Genomic DNA, 16,640 nt, shown 5'->3' on the forward strand with positions numbered 1-16,640 from the left:
TACATCAACAGAAAATATTCAGCCAGCAACTTGGCAGGTCAGGGTTAGTTTATGTATAATATATGCAGTCTGTTGCTCATTCAGAAAGCTTTCAAGGTATGCCACAGCTACACAGATTGCACTGGGTTGGAAGGGACCCTCAAAGCTCATCTTGTCCAAACCCCCTGCAGTCAGCTTGGACACCTCCAAGATAGATCAGGCTGCCCAGGGCCACATGGAGTCTGATCTTGAATGGAGCCTCACCTACATGCCTGAGCAGCCTGTTCCAGTATTTCACCACTCTCAGTATAAAGAACTTCTTCCTGATGTCAGCTGTATTCAGCTTGTCCATCACTGAACTGGACCAAATCTGCAGGGATGCATCCAACAATTGTTTGATAGCTTTACACACAGTCTCTAATGAGCCAGTTGCCAAAAGCAGAACACTTGTAAAAATGGATCATAGGATGTTAGGGGTTGGAAGGGATCTCTGGAGATCTTCCAGTCCACCCCCCCTGCCAGAGCAGGACCATAGAATCTACAAGCCACAGGAATGCACCCAGACAGGGCTGGAACGTCTTCCGAGAAGGAGACTCCACAATTTCTCTGGGCAGCCTGTTCCAGTGCTCTGTGACCCTCACAGTGAAGAAGTTCCTCCTCATGTTGAGCTGGAACCCCCTGTGCTGTGGCTTATATCCATCGCCCCTTGTCCTATCCCAGGGTGCAACTGAGCAGAGCCTGTCCCTTCCTTTCTGACCCCCAGCCCTCAGATGTTTATAAACATTGATCAGATCCCCTCTCAGTCTTCTCTCCAGTCTAAACAGCCCCAGAGCTCTCAGCCTTTCCTCATAAGGCACATGTGGGAGTCCACTTTCATTATGTTTCATCTGGAAGTTGATCCCTGCTCTGCAGATTTTTTCTAGCCAAGCTGTTGCCAACAGAATTCCCCATCTGAGGTAAGGTGCAGTGAAGTGTGTGGTGATACAGTGCTGGCTCCTGTGTGGATTTGACAGCAAGAACCTCTTTGTATTTTTAGCCCAAATTGGAGCCTGCACTGAGGCTGATAAATTTCCCTTTCAGAATAAACAAGACTTGAGTTCCAAGTCTGCAGAAATGTCACTGAGGGATGCAGTCCTGACAGGCCAAGAAGTTTTCACTGACTGTGCCTTTCCTTCACCAAAAAATTAATTCCTTGCAGGTTTTGGCAATTCTTTTCTTTCCAAGCCACGAAAACTTGATGCTGTTTGTTATGTTGTTTAAAGAGAATCACTCAGCTATAAGCTTGCAGGAAGCAAACTGTTGTAGGTGGGAAGAGACCTTTAAGTGTCATCTAGTCCAGCCCCACTGTAGTGAGCAGGGACATCCTCAACTACGTGAGGTTGTTCCCATGAGAACCATCTCACCTAACTCCATCCCCAGAGGACAGTGGATTCTTAGGCTTTAGATCTGTAGGGCTTTGGTAACAGGCAAATGGTAAAGTGTAAACATCATTCCAGAGCTCTGAGATTCAAGCCACAGCACAAAGCAAACATTCAGCTGCTGCTCAGAGCCTCTTTGATCTGGAAATGGGTTGGAAACATCAGGAGGCCTGTCCTTCCCATGAGATAGATGCTTGGTGCTTCCTTCTTCCAGCCAGGTAGGAAGGAGCTTTGTGCATGGGATCTGCTTAGGTTTGCTTCACCTCAACAGACCAAAAACCATATAATCACAGAATCAACAAGGTTGGAAGAGACCTCAAAGATCATCAAGTCCAACCTGTCACCTCAGACCCCATGACTAAACCATGGCACCAAGTGCCACGTCCAGTCCCCTCTTGAACACCTCCAGGGATGGTGACAAGAGGCTCAGAGTTAAAACAATGTTGTTACTACTTGGAGCAATTAAATAGATGAATGAATCTGTCCCAAACATTGTTATAATTAAAAATATATATTGAAGTTTAAATGCAGCTGTTTCAAGATGGTTTCATTTAAAGGTAAGTTCTTGTTTTGAATCTTGAATGAGATCAGGTACAGTAAATCATTAATCATACAATACAATGAGCAGCATAGTAACAAAAAAAAACCTCATTAAAGTCAAAATTGTGTGCTGTGCTAGCTTGGATTGTTGATTTGGATCATTGATGAATCATAGAGTTGTTAGGGTTGGAAGGGACCTCAAGGAGCATCCAGTTCCAACCCCCCTGCCATGGGCAGGGACACCTCACACTACAGCAGGTTGCTCACAGCCACATCCAGCCTGGCTGCAAAAACCTCCAGGCAGGAGGCTTCCACCACCTCCCTGGGCAGCCTGTGCCAGTGTCTCACCACCCTCATGGGGAAGAATTTCTTCCTAACATCCAATCTCAACCTACCCATTTCTAGTTTTGTTCCATTACCCCCAGTCCTGTCACTCCCTGACACCCTCAAAAGTCCCTCCCCAGCTTTCCTGTAGCCCCCTTCAGATACTGGAAGGCCACAAGAAGGTCTCCTCGGAGCCTTCTCTTCTCCAGACTGAACAGCCCCAACCCTCTCAGTCTGTCCTCATAGCAGAGCAGCTCCAGCCCTCTGCTCATCCTCGTGGCCCTTGTCTGGACACCTTCCAGCACCTCCAGATCCTTCCTGTAACAGAGGCTCCAGAGCTGGACACAGGTGCTCCAGGTGGGGTCTCACCAGAGCTGAGGAGAGGGGGGAGAATCACCTCCCTCAACCTGCTGGCCCAAATCAATCTTTTTCTCCTCCTCTGTCAAAGAGAAAAAAAGAAGTCATGCAGTTCATTAAACACTTCCTAGGCCAAGTGAAAACTGCCTGGGATTAGGGGATTAGTCTGGGAAAAGTCTGAGCTGAAGTGTGCTGCTGGACAGTAATTTAGATAGCACAGCCAGAAACAAGGTGGCAATGGAAATACTTGCCTAAGTCTTACAATGTGCAGAGACACATCCTGGTAGTTTTCTGATCTGCTCTGTCTGTGATTTGTAGATTACTGGAGCGAGAGTGATAAGGAGGAAGCTGACACTCCATCAACACCCAAACAAGACAGCCCACCACCCCCATACGACACATACCCACGGCCTCCTTCGGTAAGTCTCTTTGCAACTCTCTACAAGGCTGACTACAGAAAGAGTCATGGAATTGTTAGGTTGGAAGGGACCTCAAGGACCAACCAGTCTGACCCCCTCTGCAGTCAGCAGGGACATCCTCTGCTAGATCTGCCCAGAGCCCTCTTGAGCCTCACCTTGAATATCTCCAGGGATGGGGCCTCAACCACATTCCTGGGCATCCCATTCCCATGTTCCACTACCCTCATGGTAAAGAACTTGTTCCTAACATCCAATCTAAATCTGCTCTGCTCTAGTTTGAAGCCATTGCCCCATGTCCTGTCACTCCAGGCCTTTGCAGTCTCTCTTCATGATTCTTGTAGGCACACTTCAGGTACTGGAAGGCTGCTATTAGATCTCCCTGGAGCCTCCTCTACTCTAGGCTGAACACCCCCAGCTCCCTCAGCCTGTCCTTATAGCAGTGGTGCTCCAAACCCCTGATCATCTTTCTGGCTCTCCTCTGGACCTGCTCCATCAGGTCCATGTCCTTCCTATACTGAATCCTCCAGAGCTGGATGCAGCACTCCAAGTGAGGTCCCAGCAGAGCACACTGGCAGGTTAACCATCTCAGCTGGTGCCATTCTTTCTGAGCCCCATAGGTTCCATAGAATCATGGAATTTTCAGGGTTGGAAGGGACCTCAAGTTTCATCCAGTTCCAAACTCTCTGCCATGGGCAGGGACACCTCACACTACAGCAGGTTGCTCACAGCCACATCCAGCCTGGCTGCAAAATCCTCCAGGGATGAGGCTTCCACCACCTCCCTGGGCAACCTGTGCCAGTGGAAGAATTTCTTCCTAACATCCAAGCTGAATCTACCCATTTCTAGTTTTGCTGCATTCCCCCCAGTCCTATCACTCCCTGACACCCTCCAAAGTCCCTCCCCAGCTTTCTTGTAGCCCCCTTGAGAAACTGGAAGACCACAAGAAGGTCTCCTCGGAGCCTTCTCTTCTCCAGACTGAACAGCCCCAACTCCCTCAGTCTGTCTTCAGAGCAGAGCAGCTCCAGCCTTCTGTTCATCTTCATGGCCCTTCTCTGGACACTTTCCAGCACCTCCAGATCTTGGAGTAGGGGCTCCAGAGCTGGGCACAGTGCTGCGGGTGGGGTCTCAGCTGAGCGGGGTAGAGTGGTGTCAGCAGCCAGCAGAACCTCCCGGATCATATTTGCTGGCAGTGGGTTGTTCGGTCGGTCTGCAGCTGCCTGAAGCTCTCTTTCCTTGTTGTGCCGTTGCAGATGAGCTGCACAAGCCCTTACGTGGAGCCCAAGCACAGCCGGCTGTCGTCCACGGAGACCTCGCAGTCGCAGTCGTCGCACGAGGAGTTCCGCCCGGAGGCGGTGGGCAGCGCCGCCGAGTCGCCGGTGCGCAAGACCGCCAGCCAGAGGCGCTCCTGGCAGGACCTCATCGAGACCCCCCTCACCAGCTCGGGACTCCACTACCTGCAGACCCTGCCGCTGGAGGACTCGGTCTTCTCCGAGGTGGCCGTGGTCTCCCCCGAGCACCGGCGGCAGTCCACCTTGCCCACCCAGAAGTGCCACCTGCAGGATCACTACGGCCCCTTCCCGCTGGCGGAGGGCGAGAGGGTGCCGGTGCTGAACGGCAACGGGGGCAAGCCCCGGAGCTTCACCCTGCCTCGGGACAGCGGCTTCAACCACTGCTGCCAGAGCCTTCCCGTCGGGGCTGCGGACCACCACGAAGAAGCACAGCAGAAGGAAGTGGAGGAGGAGGAGGAAGAAGGAAGCAAAGCAGCAGAAGAAAGCCAGGAAGATAAAAGTAAGTATGGGATATTTCTGTGGCTTTTTCAAGAGTCCTGTTCGTGTAACACAGAGGTTGGTTTTTCATTTGTTCCCCCTACCCCCTTCTTTTTCCTACCAAAAACTCTCCAACGAGTCTTTCAACGTCCCCTATGTTGTACCAGGTCCCCCCCTGTCGCATACCTTCTTTGTCTGCCATATGTGTAAGGCTTCACCATCAGACAGGGTGCTGCATGACCTCTCATGATCACCAGACACTTCCCCACAGGCTGGTCACCAGTCACCTCCCACTAGTATTTCTTAGGTGTAAGCGGGGTTTGCTTCCGTGCTGCTTTCACGTTTCCACTTGCACAGCATCCTCCCCCTACTGACACAGATTCTCAGTAAGGTTTAGTGAGGTTCAGTAAGATTTTTGAGTAAGATTTTCTGTAAGATTTAGTAAGAGTTTCTGTAAGATTTTTCAGTAAGATTTAGTAGGACTTTCAGTAAGATTTAGTAGGACTTTCAGTAAGATTTTCAATAAGATTTAGGAAGATTTTCAGTAAGATTTAAGTAAGATTTTCTGTAAGACTCAGTAAGATTTTCTGTAAGATTTTTCAGTAAGATTTAGTAAGACTTTCAGTAAGATTTAAGTAAGATTTTCAGCATGATTCAGTAAGACCTTCAGTAAGATTTTCAATTACATTCAGTAAGATTTTTCAGTGAGATTTTAATTAAGATTTAGTCAGATTTTTCAGTAAAATTTAAGTAACATTTTCAGTAAGATTTCAGTAAGATTGTCTGTAAGATTCAATAATATTTTCTGTCTGATTCAGTAAGATTTTAAGTCAGATTCAGTAAGATTTTCTGTAAGATTCAGTAAGATTTTCTCTAAGATTCAGTAAGATTTTAAGTCAGATTCAGTAAGATTTTCTGTTAGATTCAGTAAGATTTTACGTCAGATTCAGTAAGATTTTCTGGTAGATTCAGTAAGATTTTCTGGTAGATTCAGTAAGATTTTCTGTCAGATTCAGTAAGATTTTAAGTTAGATTCAGTAAGATTTTCTGGTAGATTCAGTAAGATTTTAAGTCAGATTCAGTAAGATTTAGTAAGACTTTCAGTAAGATTTTCGATAAGATCCTTTAAGATTTTCAGTGAGATTTTCAGTAAGATTTAGGCAGATTTTTTCAGTGAAATTTAACATTTTCAGTAAGCTTTCAGTAAGGTTTTCTGTAAGGTTTTCAATAAAATTCAGTAAGATTTTTAGTAAGATTTTCAGCATGATTTAGGAGGATTTTCATTAAGATTGAGCCAGATTTATGACCCCACCTGGGTCATTAAAAACAGTGATCCCTGGAGTGCAGGCTCAGGCTGTGATTGTGTAGGATGCAAGCGGGCAGGCAGCAAGACAGCTCAGAAGCTGTGAGAAGTTGAAAGTGAGACTTCTTTTCCTCACTTCCTCCCCTTGTGATTTATATAGGGAGAAGGTAAAAAAAAAAACATTTCAAACAAGCAAAAAAAATACTATGTGCTCAGTGAGGCTTAAAAAAATATAATGTTGAGGAATTGTCTCTTAAGTGACACATAAACTCCATAGATATGAGTGCTGCATGTCAAAAATAATCCAAATAAACAAGGATTGGACAAGGTCCCTGCTCCTCCTGAACCTGTAAACACATTTCTGTGTCTGTTTCATTCTCTGTCCTGCACTGTCATGTGTGGAGCTTCTCAGCGTGTGTTGCTAGCAAAGCTGAATTCACACCCAGATTGTAGGGTCAGTCAAGGAAGCTTGCATCCATGAATTGTGGGGTTATGCTGTCATTAGGTCACCTGAATTGGCAGGGAAGGCAGGATGACCCTTGGAGCTGTGCATTGTGGGGTTATGCTGTCATTAGGTCACCTGAAGTGGCAGGGAAGGCAGAATTACCCTTGGAGCTGTGCTGGTTCCTTCAAATTCATTTTTTCTTTCATCATGCATCCATGAATTTTGGGTTATGCTGTCATTAAGTCACCTGAAGTGGCAGGGCAGGCAGGATAACCTCTGAAGTGGCAGGGAAGGCAGGATAACCCTTGGAGCTCTCAAAGGAGCTGTGCTGGTTCCTGATTCCTTCAAATCCATTTCTTTTCACCATGCATCCATGAATTTTGGGGTTATGCTGTCATTAGGTCACCTGAAGTGGCAGGGAAGGCAGGATGACCCTTGGAGCTCTCAAAAGAGCCGTGCTGGTTCCTGATTCCTTCAAATTCATTTAGGGTTTTTTCACTGCAGTAAAATAAGTGCAAATATGGTGAAGAGAGAGGAAATAGTAGTGCAAGCCTAAGTGCATGCATTATGGTTAGCACCCTTGCTGAGCATTAAAGTCTACTTAGGAGAGAGCAACACTTTTTTTTCCCCCTGCCCTTATGCTTCAGGCTCTAAACAGCTCCAATTATTGACTTGGAGAAAACAGTGATTTCTTTTTTCACAGATATTACATTTGATGCCATTAAAAGTGTGAAACAAAAGAAAACCAAGCCCCCCCAAAAGCAAAATTTCAGTCACATTCATCCATGACACTTCCCAGAACACCCCCCCACCCCACCGCATGCCTTTATTAGGGTAACATTAGCTCCTTTCTGACTGTGAAATGAAGCTGCCTAGTTAACAGGGTTAAATTCCATCACTCATGCAGAATGTTTTAGCCTATTTGTAGCCTTTGATTTTGTGTTTTCAAATGTTTTGGGGTTTTGGTTTTTTTTTTCCCCTGTGAGCAATATAAAAATGCTCTTCCCCCCCCCCCCCCCTTTTTTTTTTCCCCCCCCTTTCTTTTAAATTCCTCACAATCAATGAAAAGGGTCAAGGAGAATTCCCACTGGAGTTCTCCTGCTGTTTGGGTATTACTCAGAGAAACTCTTGCAGGGCCTGAGTTGCTAAGTGTTTTAAATATTAGTTTTAATGGTTTTGGGTTCCTGGTTGTATCATATTTTTTTTAGCATACAGTGCAAGGGCAAGGACTTGTTTTAACAGGCCAGAACTCAGGCTCTTCTCCACCCTCCTACACCAGTTTCCAAAATAAAGGAGGTGGGGGGAAGCTTAATTTTTGAAGAGCTCTCCCTGACTTTTGTTTTCCTTTGGGTGAGGAGGATTTGGGGTTGAAGTTTAAACAGGAGATTGGTTTGGAGACATTCACAACCAGATGGACAAGTCAAGTGCTGCTGAACTGTTGACCTGTGGAATTAAAAAAACAGAGAGATAAATAACTGTGTAGGCTGTTTTAAAGGTGTTCAGTGTTGGGTTGCTTGTTTGCTATGGGTGCAATGTTCTGTTTGTGGTGCTGGCCTCCCCCAGGTAAAAGGCAGAGTGGGTTTGATGCAAGCGGTGCTGGTCAGTGCCCAAATCCAGTTCCTGAGCTGAATTAATCTGCTTCTACCTGCTGAGTCTGGATGCCCCTTTGTGTGTGCCACATTCATTGCACCCCTCACCCTCATTGCTCCAGGAAAATGAAACCTTGCAACTGGCTGGAGAAGGGGAAGGGAATATCCTCTTCCCTTGGAGAAGTGTTTTTCACCTCACTTGGAACCCTTCCCTTGGCATGGTATCAGGTGAACGTTTGCAGTGTCTTTATTTGCTGAACTCATTTTGTGATCCTGACAGAGCTCTGAGCTCTTGGATGGTTCTGTGTATTCTTGTGTGTACCTACATGTGTGTGTTTTAAAGCTTAACCATTCCTACTGCTTTTTTTGTGGGGGACAAGGAATGCAGCTCCTCTGCAGTTGTTTGTTGTACAAGCCAAAGGTCGTTGCCAGAGAGTTTGGTTTCTCAGATTTGTGTTTGTTTGTTTATGATTCCCACTTCTAAAACCTCCTGAGGTTAAATCAAAGAGTAAAATGCAGCCCTGTTTTCTTGCAACTTCTTTTGAGGCATTGCTTTCAAATCATCACAACCACCAATTAGGAGCTCCATGCTTTTCTCAGGAGCTGTCCTTAGGTGCTGTGATTTCACATAGCTCTGTGGACTTGCTACTGAAGGTACATTGACTTGCAACAGCTCTCTGTGGGTCACTACTTCTGTGTGTCAGCTCTGCTGTGATGCCTGGATATATCTCATGGTACACTAAAAAGATGGGTTGTCCTCTCCTGTGTTTATCCATCAGGACCTGGCTTCATTGTGTGTCCAGTTTTGCTTCCTTTTGTCTCATTGAATCACCTGAGCTGGGTTCATTTTCTTCCCCCTAATTCTGATGACTTGTGTGTAAATCATTTCAGATGTTCCACATTGACACCGTCCTGCAGTGCTCTCTTGCTTTGTAATCAAAGAGGTTTCTCTCCTGGGGATATTTGTGTTTTGTCTGTGTGTTTTGCTTTTGAAGCTGTGAACCAAACGTCCCTCTTGCTGTGTTGTTCAGAGGCAGCCTGCACAGGGAGCTCTGGCATGGCAACGCTGTGATTGGGTTCTGGAGGTCAGGTTGAGCCTTCCCAGGTTTTCCTCCTGCTGGTGGGAGGTGACAGGAGAGGCAGCTGTGCAGCATGGCTCTGTCACCCCCTTTCCCCTCTGGCCCCGCCACTCTCTTTGTCTTTTGACAAATTTCACCACTTAACTGCCAAAGAACACTTCCAGGGCCTCCTTGGGAGGCTGTTGCTGGGCTTTGTCCCAGGAGAGTTTGCTGCCTTTTCTCAAGCTTTATTATTGGAAAGTATTTTTGAGGGTGGTTGGCTTTGGTTCCAAAGGCTTGTCTGTTTTGTGGGACAGTAAGAGGGGTTCCTAAGGGTTCAGCCTTTAAGAGCATTTAAGGGTTCAGCATTTAAGAGCAATTAAGGGTTCAGCATGGAAGAGTTACTCTCTGCAGAGTCTAACTGGCTGTAGAACACACCTTAGCCACAGGGAAAAAACCTGCCCCTGTTTTTCATGTTTCCTGAGAAAGTCTGTGGAAGGAAGTAGCAGCCATGGGAGTTTCTGGTGCTGTCACTTGTCCAGACAGTGCTGGGGAAGGAGCTCTGCTGCTGGTTCCGTGTGCTGCAGGGCTGGCCACAGCAGTGTTGTCATACTGCCAGGGGAACACACACCTGGGACCTCCAACAGTGGGCAAGGGAAGCACTGTGTGGGCTCTGTAAGGTTCCCTCAGGAGTACAGATGGAGAAGCATTGGATGCCTGTGGCAGAGTTTGAAAAGGTGTTTGGAGCAGGAAGAAATTGCTCAGACTGTTTTGCCCTCTGGTCAGCCCCATTGCCTTCTACATTGCTCCTCCCTTCTTTGTTCTCTTCCTTCTGCAAGCTTTCTGTCCTTTTCCTGCACTCTTAAGAGCTGTAAACCCTGCTGGCATGTTTGGGGATGTTTTGGTTTCTACCCCATTCTTGTGGGGTATCTTTTGTATAGGTTGAGCAACTCTAACCATGTCTTCAAATAGATTTCAGTATGTCAGTGGCTGCCTTCTGGGGGCAGTTGAAGGGTGGGGATCTTTTGTTTGCTGCATTGATCCTTCCCCCCTGGAGTGTTTGTGAGATGGAACAATCTTCCATGCATGTCTTGTGTCACCTTGACAGGATTCTGCACTATTTCTTGAGCCTGGGCACACTCACATGTGTTCCCTGCCATTCTGCCCCATCAGCACAAGCCCTTGTTCAGGTTTGCAACACCTTGAGTGCTGTGTCTAGTTCTGGGCTTCTCAATTCAAGAAAGATGTTGAGTTGCTCAAACATGTCCAGAGAAGGACAACAAGGCTGGGGAGGAGTCTGCAGCACAGCTCTGTGAGGAGAGCTGAGGGAGCTGGGGGTGTTTAACCTGGAGAAGAGGAGGCTCAGGAGAGACCTTACTGCTCTCTACAACTACCTGGAGGGAAGTGGTAGGCAGATGGGGGTTGGTCTCTTCTCCCAGGCAACCAGCACCAGAACAAGAGGACACAGTCTCAAGCTGTGCCAGGGGAAGTTTAGGCTGGAGGTGAGGAGAAAGTTCTTCCCAGAAAGAGTAATTGGCCATTGGAATGTGCTGCCCAGGGAGGTGGTGGAGTCACCATCCATGGAAGTGTTTAAGAAGAGACTGGATGAGGCACTTGGTGCCATGGTTTACTTGATTAGATGGTGTTGGGTGATAGGTTGGACTTGATGATCTCAGTTAATTCTGTATCTCCCAGTACCCCATGCTTAGTGCCACGCAGTCTAGCGAGCCTTGTCCCAGAGGAACATTGTGGCCTTATGCTCCAACCTCTGAAATATGGCTCATTGCCTTAAACCACTGAAAGCACTTCCCAAAGGCAGGAGCAGGAAGTGACTGCAGCTCAGAGAGATGTGCAGGCCCTGGGGAAGCTGGCAGGAAAGCTCCCCTTGATGTCAGTGAGAGCTGGTCACTGAAAAAGCTATCAGATGTCTCCTTGTGCTGAGGTACCAAGCAGGAGACTTCTTTTCTTCTAAGAATCATAGGATCACAGAATGGCTCAGGTTGGAAGGCACCTCAGAGATCATCTACTCTGACCTCCCTGCCATAGGCAGGGACAACTCTCAACTAGACTTGGATGCTCAAGACCTCATCCAACCTGGCCTTCAACAACCCCAGGGAGGAGGCAGCCACAACCTTGCTGGGCAGCCTGTTCCAGAGTCTCACCACTGTCCTGCTGAAGAACTTCTTCCTCAGCTCCAGTCTAACCCTGCTTCAAACCATTCCCCCTTGTCCTGTCACTAGACACCCTGATGAAAAGTCCCTCTGCAGCCTTCCTGTAGGATCTCTTCAGGTATTGGAAGGCAGCTCTAAGGTCCTTCTGGAATCTTCTCCAGGTTGAACACCCCCACTTCCATCAGCCTGTCCTCACAGCAAAGGTGCGTGCTCCAGCCCTTAGATCATCCTTGTGGCACTGCTCTGGGCTCACCCCAGCAGCTCTGTGTCCTTCTTATGCTGGGAACACCAGAACTGGAGGCAGTATTTAAGGCAGGGTCTCACCCGAGCAGAGCAAAAGGTCAGAATCCCCTCTCTTAAATAATTAGAAACTGGCAAGAGAATAGAAATGAAAACTGAGAGCAGTTTCTCTCTCTCCAGTTACCAGTCACAGAAATGAAATTCAGGGTGGCAGTGCTATCACAGAACAGGACAGATGGCTTTAAGGAGATTCATGGCTAGCAACAAGCAGGTCTATCTGTGGCTTGTCCTAGCCAGCAAGTGCTTGCAAAATGAGGTTGTGGTAGTAAAAGGTTTCACAGTACCACAGTACATTAGAGGTTGGAAGGGACCTCCAGAGATCATCCAGTCCAACCCCTTGCCAGAGCAGGAGCACCCAGGGTAGTCCACACAGGAATGCATCCAGGTGGGTTTGGAAAGTCTCCACAGAAGGAGACTCCACAGCCTCTCTGGGCAGCCTGCTCCAGGGCTCTGGCACCTTCACTGTAAAGAAGTTTCTCCTCATGTTGAGGTGAAACCTTCTATGTGCAAGCTTGGATATACTCTGAACAAGGTGAACTGTTTCAGTTTGGGAAGCACAGGTACAGGGAGGTTTGCCTGTCTCCAGTAAGAGGGCTGGTATGAAGTGGGACACTGTGTACCTTTGAGGTTTTGATTCTCAGCCTTTTGGGAAAGGATGTCTTTCACCTTGGTAGGGTTTAGGCAACAGTGAAATGTGGGAGTCAGGATGAATAATTGCACACACTGGAGCACTTGAGGATGTGTATCCTCATCCTGTCACTACAAGCCCTTGTAAAAAGTCCCTCCCCAACTTTCTTGTATGTCCCCTTCAGGTCCTTTTTACAGGGACTTTTTACAAGGGCTTGTAGTGATAGGATGAGAGGGAGTGGATTGAATCTTGAGGATGGCAAATTTAGCCTGGAGATTAGGAATAAATTCTTTCCAGTGAGGCTGGTGAGACACTGGAACAGGTTGCCCAGGGAGGTTGCAGATGACTCCCACCCTGGAGGTGTTCAAGGCCAGCTTGGATGAGGCCTTGAGCTACCTGGTCTAGTGGAAGGTGTCCCTGCCCATGGCAGAGGGGGTTGGAAGTAGATGACATTGAAGGTCCCTTCCAACCTGAACCAATCTATGAATCCTTCTTCATTTAGTTCTAGGTTAAATGTAACTCAGATTTTGAGTGAGGTCAGTGACTCTTGGGTGACTTGCAGGAGACTCCTACTCCTCCTCCTCCTGACACAGCACCTGGCTGGGCTTGGTGGTGCCATAGCCCCACTTCAGTGGGCTCCTTACATTGCCTGTACCTTCAGAGTGATCATTAGGAAATGCTTTGAGAACCACCTCCTCACTTTACCTAAGCAAATAAATGACCTCCAGTGGGATGCATACAAACAGCACAGAAAACACTCTGCTCCTTCATCTAGAATACTCTCTGGTGCTGGTCAGTCCTGAAATCTAAAGCACAAATAGGGCAGAGAGGAGTTGGGACCTGAAATATTTACAGGAACAGATACACCACCAAAAAGAAGAGAGGCTGAAAAGCCCTGGCACTTTTCAAGCTGGGCAGGAGACAAAATAAGAGGGAATGGCCTCAAGCTGCCACTGGGTAGATTTAAACTGGGCATTAGGAAGAATTTTTATCCCTGCAAGAGTGGTCAGGCATTGGCACAGGCTGGCCAGGGAGGTGGTGGAGTCCCCAAGCCTGGATGTGTTCAAAGGTGGTTTGGATGTGGTGCTTGGGGCTGTGGTTTAGGGGTGACCCTTGTAGAGTATGGTTAATGGTTGGGCTTGGTGATCCTGAGGCCCTTTTCCAAACTGAATTCTGTGAGACAAAGTGGTGAATATGAGACCTAGGGAATTAGAGAGTATTTTCCTGTAGTAAAAAACCAAAACAACAGGACAATCTGTTTTAGAAATCACAGAACAGTATTTTCCTGGCCCCTCCATCTGCCACTGAAGTGATGTTTTTGCTAATGATGTGAGCATTTGAAATCCAACATGAAAATCATTCCCAATCTATAAAAAGCTTGAAGCTGATTGTTCTGAGAACTCTTTTGTGTCCTTCCTCCCTGCTAGAACATACCATGCCAGATGTTTTCAGCTTTTAATGAAGAAAATAAATTCTCTTTACTAGGCATTGTCTTTTTTTCCTAGGCAAGCTAGGTACATGCACATAATTTCCAGTACAAGTGGTTATATTTTTAACTAATGCAATGGCTTTGAGGACTCCTGGGGAAGATGGTTTGTGTCTTTTCAGGAGATGGGAGAGGATGATTAGAGAATGGCCACGAGGATGAACAGAGGGCTGGAGCTGCTCTGCTATGAGGACAGACTGAGGGAGTTGGGGCTGTTCAGTCTGGAGAAGAGAAGGCTCTGAGGAGACCTTCTTGTGGCCTTTCAGTATCTGGAGGGGGCTACAGGAAAGCCGGGGAGGGACTTTTGAGGGTGTCAGGGAGTGATAGGACTGGGAGGGAATGGAACAAAAATAGAAGTGGGGAGATTCAGCTTGGATGTTAGGAAGAAGTTTTCCCCATGAGGGTGGTGAGAGACTGGCACAGGTTGCCCAGGGAGGTGGTGGAAGCCTCCTGCCTGGAGGTTTTTGCAGCCAGGCTGGATGTGGCTGTGAGCAACCTGCTGTAGCGTGAGGTGTCCTTGCCCATGGCAAGTGGTTGGAACTGGATGATCCCTGAGGACCTTCCAACCCTGACAATTTTATGATTTTCTTTAAAGGATGGCTGAAATTTTTGCTTCACTTAGTTCTGAGCTATGGCTATGGGGGAGAAGGAAGTTTCAGGGTTTCCATAAAGTGAAAAATTACTGCCTTGGGGACTCACCATTTAGAAATGGCTTTTACAGTTAATGAAGCTCAGAAATGCCAGCCATCTTCTCCTGGCTCTCCTCCATCCCAAAAGGCCGGTTTCTTCAGTTGGTACTCTTGGTAGCTGAGCAAGAGCACAGGATTTATAACAAGAGTACAAAAAGTCACTTGAGGTAAAAATTCAACTGCTCAGTCGGTTTTGAAAACTGCACTTGGGTCCTTAGATAGATTTAGTGATTGCTAAACTTTAGCGGAGATTGAACAAGGGAGGGCAAGGGCATGATTGCCCCAAGCAGCTAGCACTGTCCCTTGGAGTCCTTTAGCATCTGCAGTCATTGGATTTCTACTCAGGGGAAAAAAGGACTGAAGTGGGGGTGGATTTTATATTCCATTAGATTAGTCTCTTCTGCCACAGCTGCCAGTTCTGCGTGGGACAGCAATGTGCCCAAGAAGGCCGATGGGATCCTGCATTAAGAGCAGTGTGTCCAGCAGATCCAGGGAGGTTCTTCTCCCCCTCTACTCTGCCCTGCTGAGATCTCACCTGGGATACTGCATCCAGTTCTGGGGTCCCCAGTTCAAGAAGGACAGGGATCTGCTGGAGAGGGTCCAAGGCAGGGCTACAAGGATGCTGAAGGGACTGGAGCACTGCCTGGTGAGGAGAGGCTGAAAGACCTGGGGTTGGTTAGTCTGGAGAGGAGAAGACTGAGATAGGATCTAATCAATGTCTATAAAGATCTAGGGGCTGGGGGTCAGGAAGGAAGGGACAGGGACAGGCTCTGCTCCGTGGGACCCTGTGATAGGACAAGGGGCAATGGATGGAAACTCCAGCACAGGAGGTTCCAGCTCAACATGAGGAGGAACTTCTTCACTGTGAGGGTCCCAGAGCACTGGAACAGGCTGCCCAGAGAGGTTGTGGAGTCTCCTTCTCTGGAGACTTTCCAGCCCTGTCTGGATGTGTTCCTGTGTGACCTGTGCTGGATTCTATAGTGCTGCTCTGGCAGGGGGAGTTGGACTGGAAGATGTCCAGAGGTCCCTTCCAACCCCTAACATCCTGTGTGATCCTGTGAAGACTCTGTGCTGCTGGGCATTTCAGGGAGAGATTGCTGAGAGTAAAGCAGGGAACAGAGAGGGGAAAACATACTCCCAGTATGGTGAAGGCTTAACTTACCTGCTTAAAAAGAAAGGCAAGAGGCTGTGGTCTGTAGTGCTTGTTAGGAGCATCGGGTTAGTTGGGAGAGAGATGGCAAAATCCAGTGGGATGAGATGGAAGCAGAAGATGGAGAAGGAGAAATACGTTATACATCTGTAAGGGTGAGTATAAGCTATGGGAGAAGTTTGAGTTGTGAGTGGTCTGTCAGGTGGAAGTACCATCAGCCATAATGCTCTGTGGCTCACTTGAGGATGATATTGTCAATCTCTGTTTGGATAGGGAAAGATTTCTCTTACAGCATAAGCTACCATAGGTGCCCCCCATGCTGCCTTTGCCTTTGTCTCACAGAATTATGGAATTTAGTGTGCTGTGCAGGGGAGTGGTTAAGAGGACACCATTTATGCAGGGGCTGTTTCCTCAGCCCAAGTTGTCTTTCAAGGAGGAGAATCTGCCATAACTGCATGATTAGCTTGGAAACCCTGTCATGGCTCTGTCCACAGTCAGCTGAGGTGGCAATTACCTTTGACAAATAAAACTCTCTCATAGTGTCTCTTCAGCTCCTGTCTTCCAAAAGTATTAGCAGAGGTTTCTGGTGGGACTTACTTCTTCAGATGAGAAGAATAGGCTCTGGGGGAAAACAACAATGGCCTTCCAGTTCCTGAAAGGGACTTACAAGAAGGTTGCAGAGGGACTATTAACAAAGCCTGCAGTGATAACAGAGGGGCAACGGTTTGAAATTAGGGAAGAGGAGATTTAGATTGGATGTGAGGGGCGAGTTCTGCACCATGAAGGTGGTGGAACACTGCAACAGGTTGCCCAGGGAGGTAGTTGAGCCCCTTCCCTGGAGATATACAATATACAAGGTTAGGCTGGACAAGGCTCTGAGCAGCCTGATCTAGTGGAGGATGTCCCTGCTGACTGCAGGGGGCTTGGACTAGATGACCTTTGGAGGTCCCTTCCAATGCAGACTGTTCAGTGATTCTATACTGAAATGGAGTAGGTACTTTAAAAGCCTAACTCATGA

At 47.5% G+C, this 16,640-nt stretch overlaps 1 protein-coding gene across 8 annotated transcripts in view; it reads left to right on the plus strand.

Annotated features, from left to right (window-relative positions):
* Positions 1 to 16,640, plus strand: part of CNKSR2 (connector enhancer of kinase suppressor of Ras 2) — a 246,863-nt gene that overhangs the window by 199,872 nt on the left and 30,351 nt on the right. For all 8 annotated transcript variants that reach the window (XM_068144773.1, XM_068144776.1, XM_068144771.1 and 5 more), the window contains 2 exons: positions 2,937 to 3,037; positions 4,288 to 4,825. In XM_068144773.1, coding sequence (XP_068000874.1) covers positions 2,937 to 3,037; positions 4,288 to 4,825 — 639 coding nt within the window. The remainder of the gene's footprint in view (positions 1 to 2,936; positions 3,038 to 4,287; positions 4,826 to 16,640) is intronic.

The sequence above is a fragment of the Melanerpes formicivorus genome, unplaced genomic scaffold, assembly GCF_026170545.1.
Source record: "Melanerpes formicivorus ecotype bairdi unplaced genomic scaffold, bMelFor1.0.p_v2 SCAF_11, whole genome shotgun sequence".
In the NCBI taxonomy this organism is placed as follows: domain Eukaryota; kingdom Metazoa; phylum Chordata; class Aves; order Piciformes; family Picidae; genus Melanerpes; species Melanerpes formicivorus.